The sequence below is a fragment of the Hippocampus comes genome, unplaced genomic scaffold (genome assembly GCF_001891065.2).
Source record: "Hippocampus comes isolate QL1 unplaced genomic scaffold, H_comes_QL1_v1.1 scaffold174, whole genome shotgun sequence".
Lineage (NCBI taxonomy): Eukaryota > Metazoa > Chordata > Actinopteri > Syngnathiformes > Syngnathidae > Hippocampus > Hippocampus comes.
Window position 1 is genome coordinate 4,189,913 of NW_017805983.1, and position 9,671 is coordinate 4,199,583.

Genomic DNA, 9,671 nt, shown 5'->3' on the forward strand with positions numbered 1-9,671 from the left:
ATTCAAACATAGCGTTAATATTTGCACTATGCATAAGGTTTACGAAAACATTACTTATGCTTATTAGGCTTTATGATAAACATGATTTGATTTCTCTACAACTTGAGGCACTGTCCTGTGCTAAGACTGGAATAAATGAAATACAACTGTGTGGGGAAACAACTCAGAAAATAGGAATATGTTGTTAAATTTAAGAACAATAACGTTGAAGCTTTGTAACTCCAATGCATCTCATGTATATTTCCAATAAATTAGTTAGCAAAGCGGCACTACATAAGATGTACTACCCAACTACTAGGTCTCATAAAACTGCTGCAACACTGTCAATGACGTAGGCTATACTGTACTGGTGTGTGTGTGTGTGTGTGTGTGTGTGTGTGGGGGGGGGGCACAGAGCAGTAACACTTCAAAAAACAAATGAGTCGCATAAGGCTGTACTTAAACCATGAATTGTGTGAATGCTGTCCTTTGAAATGACACAATCCAGCGTCGACAAAGTTGCAGGTGATGATGGTTGCTGAAAGCTCACATTGCAGCGCTGCGGCATGCGGGGTCCGTAGTAGAAGAAATAGCTTTTTCACATACTCAACATATAATCAATGCAGTAAAAACAATACAATCATAACATCAAATCTCAACTCAAGCACATATGACCATAGAAGTCACACAAATTCAAGATCGCAGATGATTTAGTCATGAAGGGATGCACTGAGTAAAACTGACCCCGCGACCGTGTTTTGTTTACCACCAGTAATACGGCATATTACTTAGCCGACTCTTTAACAAGTGGGCGGATTTGTGTACGGTACGGGAATTTAAAAAACTTCCAATACATGTGGCAATAGTGCCACCTAGCAGCTGTAATGCGCTGCACATTTATTGCAAGCCGCTTGCTTTGTTTGCTGCATTTGGAATGAAACGGCCTCGTTCACACGAACATTTCATACGTGGCATTAAATAAACTATATTTTCGTTAAATTTGCAATCCAAACGTTATCTTTAATAACAAGAACAGTACTCATTGGGTCCTGCAAACACCGTGAGTGATTTTATTGGCATAGCCTAAAAGGCACACATTCAACGTACTGAGCAGATGTGAATACACCGACAGAAGGAATATGCGCAACCCCCCCCCCCAAAACAAAACAAAAAACTGCAGAACGTGGTTCCACACAGTGAATGCGATACAAGTGAACGTGTCGGCTCAAACTTTCATGATGGGGGGGAAACAAAAACAAAAAACAACAACTACAACAAAACCAAAACACATTCTTGTCATCATCCACATGATTGATAATCTTGCTGGTAGATGAGGGTATGACAAGACGACTAACAGGTGTTGCTTAGTTATGGTTAAATGTACAGAGTCAAAAACATTCCACAGAGCAAAACAAGTGTCAGTTCGGAGGACTTAACCCCAGTGACCTGCGGGTGACAGCAGCATGGACCGCATGCTGGCCAAAAATTAAAAAATAAAATACTAGCGCTAGCTGTACTGGTAAAAACATTTGCTTTTACAAAAACAAAAATAAAAAGAGTATAATGAGCTAATTTTGGCTTATAAAACGTACCATTAAAAATGTAGTGTGCACACGTCCTATACGTCAGTGCTCCTCAGGTCAGGGCTTTATGAAAGCAACATTTTGAATCCCAACTCACACAGAGGTAGAAATATGCAGCAAAGGCAACTAAACAGTCCAGGGAATTTATCTTCCTTTCAGAACGCCGACGCCTTTGTGTGACTTCGTTTGTTGGCAATGACTGAAGCGATCATTAACGCTTGCTTACTGAAGATTTGATCTTTTCTTACTCCCACTCAACTGCGAAGCAAAACAACTTTTCACACTTTGTTTCATTCAAGATATGTTTTCCCATCTGTTCATGTGTTGTCATTGGAACTTGTGTTGATTTGACTGACTCAGAAAATGTCATTCGACACAGGACAGCTGAATACGGTTATTGTGATAGATAGGATATCAGTGATGAAATAGAAAATCCAAAATCATTGTATAGTGGATATTAGCCTACACACCCCTGTGCAAATGACAGGTTTTTGTGATATACAGTTTAAAAACAACAACAACAATTTCTGACAAATTATTTCAAACTTTTTACACCATTAACGTAAACTATAACCTGAAAACTCAAATTGAAATCAAACAAGAGTCACAAGAGAATTGAGCGAAAAGTCTTACATTTCTGCCTCGGTCTACTTTGTACCTTGAATGATGTACAGAACGCCTTGAAATGGACATCTTATAACTGAGGGAGTTCAAAGAAATTGGAAAAGAGAGAACATTAAATTCAACTGGATCTTGTGACGAGTGTCTAATCCCATTCTTTTTTCTTCTGTAGTGTGGATTGAATAAATTAAGTATTTGAGAAGCAAAAATGAACAAATGAGATAATGTGGTTATTGTGTCAAGCGTGCACACCCGAATAACTAGGGATGTGGCTGTGTTCATAATAGCCCAAACATTCAAACACCTGTTAAGAGTTAGCACCACACCTGCCACAGAATGTGCCTCTGATTAACCCCATATAAAATTCAGATGTTCTCCTCGGCTTTATCCTGACATTTTTGAAGGCATGAGGTATGGTCTGTTGAGCGTTCCCACTGCATCAGTGTGATCTCATTGTTCAAAAGGTAGAAAGTCAAAAGATGGGTGTATCGTACATTCCGAGGAATTCACTATGCCGTGGAACACAACAAACAGTCATCATCAAGTGGAGAACATTTGCCACACCGGTTCCAGTACCAAGAACTGCACATTCATCCAAATTGTTGAAAAGACAAGAAGAAAACTGGTCATGGGGGCTGCCAAGAAGCCAACAGCAACATTGAAGGAACTGCAAGAATTACTGGCAAGTACTGGCAGTCCAATAAATTCTCAGTATCCCGTCTTCCTCATATGTCAGGGTAATGGGGAAGGTTGGCAAAATCCAAGCTTTATTCAAGCCCAGCTACATCCCAAAACAATCACGCTCATGAGGGGAAAATTTGTTATGGTCCAGTAAATTCAAAATTGGCTAAAATTCCTCAAGTTGTTTGGAGCAAGCAACACTGATTGTAACCAAAGGAAAACCATAGTTACAGTCACACATGATACTGGCAACTTTGGGGCTGATTTTGTTTTAATTATGAACACTTTAAAAACACCAGTCAGTGTTAGCACAAATCCATCAGGCTATCTGCATGAAAGCAAACAAATGTCAGGAAAAGCCTACTAGAATATCTGAACTTTATTTGGGGTCATGAGAAGCAGTCAACATGGTTGCAGATGTGTGCTGACTCCCATTTGACAAGTCTGAATGTGATTGCGTAATTGTGAACACTGCCAAATCCCAGTTTAAGAGGGTGCGCACACTTGTGCAACCTCATTATCACAACTATTTCTACTCCCCCTCTTAAAATATATGAACTGTGCTGTGTACTTATTTACTGTATATTCAAAGTCACTGCTGTCAATGATACATTGATTTCGCTGGGAATGATGGGGCTGACCTCTTATGCATCACCACACTGAGACAAACTCACTGTTAAACAATTCAAATGCTTCAGAGCTTTTCCTTTGGAGGCATGTTATACTTCGGCAACAGAACACGGATGGATTATTTACACTCTCGAAAACATGACACGTGTGTCCCACTTTAGTGTTTCAAATATCGGGATGGGGCCATGATGGTAAGGCATACGTGGTTTGTGTGTTGGTGTCAATCTGAATGAGAGGGCTGGAAATGACTGACTGTAGGTCAGATAGTCATGGACAGTCTTTGCGTGTCTGATACGTGCTAATCGTTAACTAGTCGGTAAACGTGGTACTGTGCTCCGTGTTCACTGGTGGACACTTCAAACACAAACGCGATACACAACAGAGTCTCCTGAGTTTCTCTGTTGGACACCACCTGGTGGAAGATAGGAGAAAGGGCAGGTCAGAGCACGTCAAACCACCAGTGTCAGGAAAACACAGTCACAAGCAACACTGATACACTGGAAGTTCTCCAGTCAATGAAAATGTGAGCAATATGGACTCAATGAAGGGGGGAGTAGGTAATTTAAATTGTTGCAAAACTCCAGTTTTACAGATTCCTACAAAAATGAGCGCAAAGTTGCACTTTGGAGTGCTGCTAGAAAACTGTCCACTCTCATCCTGTTGTTTTGTTTTTTTTTAAACAAACATGACAGGCAAGTGGTCACAATGGCACCCAAAGTAAAGTTTGTTCCAGTCACTGATGAAGCCTGGAAGACACACATTCAATTTACTGAGCAGTGCGAGTCCACAGACAAGAGAATGCGGAAAATGGATGACCACAACTTATGTGGTTATTTGCCAGTGTCGTGCCGCCAGGGCCTTCGAGGCCTTTTCTGCTGGCCCAAATTCCCTCAGAACCACAGACCCGCATTTACATTTTACATGAAACGGTAGTAACTTATTTCCAACAGCCTTGTCTTCATTTCATTGCGCGTCTTGGCCACGTGGTTTCCAGTCGTTGGTGGGTTTTGACCAACACATTCAGAATCTTGAGGGCTGGCGTCGACCACACACTCACAGTTGAAATTTACGTTTCTTCTTGAAGCAATGAGATTTTAGATTCATCGCAGTGCGCGTTTACATTTTCTGTCCTCTAACTGGTTCAGCTGCATTTGACCCTCTGATTGTTTGAGCTTAAATTGCTGGGCAAAACTGATTTACGGCATAGGACAAAATCGGACAGGATTAAAAATTCACTTTCAAAGTGGACTCTTCAAGAAAAACTGGACTTTATGAGGCTACTGTAAGTCAACCAATACCGTTGCTGGGTGTCTTGTTTTGTGGAACAGTTAGCTTACACCAACAAGCCGAGGCAAAAAAAAAAAAAAAAAAAAAAAAAGTCTGGTGCCTCTGCATCAGCACCTCTGGTGAGACAATGTGATTCATTTAAGGTTTTTATATTGATAAATACTGTTTATGAACTGCTATATTGTAGTGCAGAGGTTTTGAGGTGTTTCGAGCTGATGTTTTGGAACAAATAACTGTGCTTTTTGCTTTAGTTACAATGGTACTTAATCCTCAAATATGTGAAATCTCTTTCGGTTTGCTTTTTTTTTTTTTGTACGTTATTTTGTGACGTGATGGTGTTAGGTCACCCACTCAAGGCCCAGTTCCGAATCTCACCGGTGAGTCTTACGAGTGGATTAACACACTCTTGTGACCATTCACATAATTTCTAATCTTGCTCGTATTAACTTTGCTCTCATCAGGGTGAAAGAATTTAATTGCGGCATTCATTTATCCCCAACAGGACACATTTACTAACCTGTAGTATAGTGAAGTTCTCCAACACGCTATTCATCATATATTTCTCTGGTAGATGTTTGAGTTTGTGGATGAAGTTGATCATATATTCACACATAGGAGAGCGATGGATACGGAACACGTGTTTTCCTCCCTCTGAGTGCGCGTACTCTGTCTGGAGTGTGAGAGGAGAAAGAGAAAGGTGACTCGCATTGAAAAGCTGGCGTGGTTTGCTTTGCTTACCTCGACTTTCTCCACCACTTGCTTGCCAAAGGAGCAGACCTTTGTTGAGACGCTGATCGTGATATTCTCCGTTCCACTGTACTGGCTACTCACACCGTAGAATGCACTGGAACCTTCCTCAAGATCACTGTTCAGATCTGCCTAAATAAAGCATTGACAAAATGTGACATGGTTACAAAGCGGACTATCATAGAGCACAACCATTTAGAAAGGAAAATGAAACTGTATCCCAACTGTTACATTGCTATTTTCTTCCCCCTTGTGGATTAGCAGGGTATAACCTCACAACTCATGTCACTATTTTTAATCGATTGAAATTCCTAAGGATCCCATGTTGTATTTATTTTTTTTTTTTGTTCAGTCCTACGGTAAGGTTACTAACCCAGAACTTGACAAGAAAGAAAGCATTGTGGGGCCCGTTCTCATACAGCTCTTTGAGACCTCCTTTCTTCTCGGAGAACTTGTCATAAATCTGTCTGACGTCTATGGACTCCAGCACCGGGTCACTGTAGCTGGGGTTGGATGGGCCAATATGCACAAACAGATGCTTATACTGCAAGAAGAAACGAGCAAAGGTAAGAAGAGAAGGGAAACATGTCGAAAAGATGGACCTGAACGTGTGCAGTGACGACTAAAATGTACCATCTCTCTGTCTTTCTGAGTCTCCATAAAAGCAGAGTACTCCAGAAGCCGTAGTTTTGCTGAGGCGATGGTTCTGTCCTGCCACACAGGCGCTGCGATTGCTGCCGGGCGAGGGGGAGCTAGGGACTCATAGCCTGCCAAACAGATGGAAATGGGCTGCTGCTAACCTTTGATTTCACGTCGTAAATAAAGCGCTGTCAGAGTGAATCATGTGGTAAATTTCAAAACAGAAAAGAAGCAAAAAATAGGTCACAAGTAAGAACAAAGTACAGTACAGTACAATAAATATCCAATTTGTTTAGATTTCTCCTTTTTGAAGACATTGATCGCATGCCCTTGTTAGCCTTTCCATTTGGTATTAGTGTACAGCAAATTATTCCATCACATGGGGCCATTAAAATAGTTCACTTTTCTGTGCAATTGTATGCTCTGTCTCATGCCATGTGCTGCTCTAAAGTTACTCAAAGTTCTATACTTACTGATGGGTGCAGGAACAGGAGCTGCTAGTGTTGTGTATGGGGGCTGTGCAAAGGGCTTGATGCTAAAAGGAAAAAAAAAAAAGACTGATTAAGAAACTGCACCAGTTTCAGCTTACAAGATTCTCCGATTTCACTTCAGCAAGCATGTCATGCAAAAAGGATGCTTACTCCTGAGAATGTCCAGGCTGTCCTGGCACATGGCCCGGCCAAAACTAGACCGAAGAAAACAGCGGAGAGCAAACTTCACTACAGAGTCTTTCATCCAGATGTGTGAGTGAGTATGTTGGTGTGTGTCTTCGTACCCTGACTGGTGGAGGGAAAGAAGCTTGGCTTTTCATCACACTTGCAGACACAATCTGAGCTGATGAAAGGTTGGCCACTGTCTGTAGTGCTTTGTCTTTGGAAACCTGGTCCTGAACATGAATAAAATCGTTGTTGTTCCAACTGGACAAATCCAGACATACAAACTCAACATTCCAAAGCGTTATCATTCATGGCTACTCTTGACAGCAAGCCAGCCTGCAGAAACAAATACTCAATCTGTCCACTTTTTAAAAAAACACAGCTTGAAGCCTATCAAAAATGTATTGGTCAGCTTGGCATAATGGCAAGAAACTCACATTCACACCTAAAAGTCTTCCAATAACTGAACATGCATGTCTTCAAATAAATTCCTTCTGCATGATGCAATAACTAAGACGGATTCAGAACAGAGTGCAAAGCAGATGAGATACAGTGTGATGCTGAAGCTGGAGGTGCTAGTAGAGGAAATTACAGCCACCACCATTATGGTACTGAAGCCACTTCAAATAAAGAAACATACATAAGCAGATCTTTTTGATGAAGAAGTTGCACTGCATTGAATGTTAACTGTGAGGCCAACAATTAAGCACAAAAGGCCCTTGTTAGCCTTTCCATTTGGTATTAGTGTACAGCAAATTATTCCATCACATGGGGCCATTAAAATAGTTCACTTTTCTGTGCAATTGTATGCTCTGTCTCATGCCATGTGCTGCTCTAAAGTTACTCAAAGTTCTATACTTACTGATGGGTGCAGGAACAGGAGCTGCTAGTGTTGTGTATGGGGGCTGTGCAAAGGGCTTGATGCTAAAAGGAAAAAAAAAAAAGACTGATTAAGAAACTGCACCAGTTTCAGCTTACAAGATTCTCCGATTTCACTTCAGCAAGCATGTCATGCAAAAAGGATGCTTACTCCTGAGAATGTCCAGGCTGTCCTGGCACATGGCCCGGCCAAAACTAGACCGAAGAAAACAGCGGAGAGCAAACTTCACTACAGAGTCTTTCATCCAGATGTGTGAGTGAGTATGTTGGTGTGTGTCTTCGTACCCTGACTGGTGGAGGGAAAGAAGCTTGGCTTTTCATCACACTTGCAGACACAATCTGAGCTGATGAAAGGTTGGCCACTGTCTGTAGTGCTTTGTCTTTGGAAACCTGGTCCTGAACATGAATAAAATCGTTGTTGTTCCAACTGGACAAATCCAGACATACAAACTCAACATTCCAAAGCGTTATCATTCATGGCTACTCTTGACAGCAAGCCAGCCTGCAGAAACAAATACTCAATCTGTCCACTTTTTAAAAAAACACAGCTTGAAGCCTATCAAAAATGTATTGGTCAGCTTGGCATAATGGCAAGAAACTCACATTCACACCTAAAAGTCTTCCAATAACTGAACATGCATGTCTTCAAATAAATTCCTTCTGCATGATGCAATAACTAAGACGGATTCAGAACAGAGTGCAAAGCAGATGAGATACAGTGTGATGCTGAAGCTGGAGGTGCTAGTAGAGGAAATTACAGCCACCACCATTATGGTACTGAAGCCACTTCAAATAAAGAAACATACATAAGCAGATCTTTTTGATGAAGAAGTTGCACTGCATTGAATGTTAACTGTGAGGCCAACAATTAAGCACAAAAGCAGAGTACTGTAGTATGACCAAAACTTACCAAGTTCATGGCCTACGGCAAAGAAGAAATGTCAAATTAAAAAAAAAATTAGCATAGTCCCAATTTAGTGATGGATCTGTTTGTCAAAAAAGGGAACCATCGTGCTACACTTAATAGTACTGTCCAACAAACGTAAAACTGAAACACATAATTACAATGACAGAATAGGAGACTGTAATGCAAGATTAGAACAGTAACTAACTGACCACTAACAGGTATTTAGACATTTTTGGCTGAGAAAGAAAGTTGATTACAGGGCATGGTAAAACCACAAGAACACTCTAAACCAGTGAAGATCTGAAGAGTTGAGGGAAACGTCCAAGAGCATGAACATGGAGAAATGCATTAAAGCAGAAAGAGTTCCCAGAATGCATGGACGACGCTCATGAAAACCTCCCCACACATTGGTTTGGATGCAGGCTGGGTCATGTGACAGCAACTCAATCTCATGCCAACAGCATGGCAAAACACACACACACACACACACACACACACACACACACACACACACACACACACACACATATTAGTGCTGTCAGTTTAGCGCGTTATGGCGTTAATTTAAATCAATTTTAACGTGATTAAATTTTTTATCGCGAGATTAATGCGGCAACACGTCACAGCGGATGTTACGTTGCTCTATAAATAAACCGGAAACAACAACAAGCGCGCTGCACAGGTCCCCGCCCATGTCTGTTTTGCCAGCCATGGCAGCGCAAGACACCGAAAACGGATACTTAAAGAGTTTATGAATGGAAAGTTTACTTTTAAAAAGTTGCCAGATGGTTCCACTGACAAGACCAAAGTTACCTGCATGTTTGCAGTCGTAAACTGAGCTATCATCTAGCACGTCGAATCTGAAATACCACTTAATGGCCAAGCACACAGCTGATGTGAGTACTCTGCCCCCTCGTCTAAGACAGACAGCTCTGGAGAATTTCAAAGCGAAGAAAATGGATAACACGACGAAGAACAAATTTGCTGAAGCCATAGCTAAATGTATGGCTACTGCATGCAAGCCTGTCAACATTGCCCACAGCTAGAATCAAGCTGAAATCA

The 9,671-nt window shown here is 41.2% G+C and overlaps 1 protein-coding gene across 1 annotated transcript in view; it reads right to left on the minus strand.

Moving 5' to 3' along the window:
* Window positions 1-1,025: 1,025 nt before the first annotated feature.
* The window catches only part of tead3a (TEA domain family member 3 a), a 16,781-nt gene continuing 8,135 nt past the window's right edge, over window positions 1,026-9,671 (minus strand). Inside the window, exons 6-17 of the mRNA XM_019890664.1 lie at window positions 8,613-8,624; window positions 7,988-8,098; window positions 7,854-7,897; window positions 7,686-7,747; window positions 6,943-7,130; window positions 6,809-6,852; window positions 6,641-6,702; window positions 6,162-6,295; window positions 5,902-6,072; window positions 5,520-5,660; window positions 5,299-5,451; window positions 1,026-3,906 (exon numbers count right to left, since the gene is read on the minus strand). Of these exons, the coding sequence (XP_019746223.1) occupies window positions 3,793-3,906; window positions 5,299-5,451; window positions 5,520-5,660; window positions 5,902-6,072; window positions 6,162-6,295; window positions 6,641-6,702; window positions 6,809-6,852; window positions 6,943-7,130; window positions 7,686-7,747; window positions 7,854-7,897; window positions 7,988-8,098; window positions 8,613-8,624 (1,236 nt within the window). The 3' untranslated portion in view covers window positions 1,026-3,792. The remainder of the gene's footprint in view (window positions 3,907-5,298; window positions 5,452-5,519; window positions 5,661-5,901; window positions 6,073-6,161; window positions 6,296-6,640; window positions 6,703-6,808; window positions 6,853-6,942; window positions 7,131-7,685; window positions 7,748-7,853; window positions 7,898-7,987; window positions 8,099-8,612; window positions 8,625-9,671) is intronic.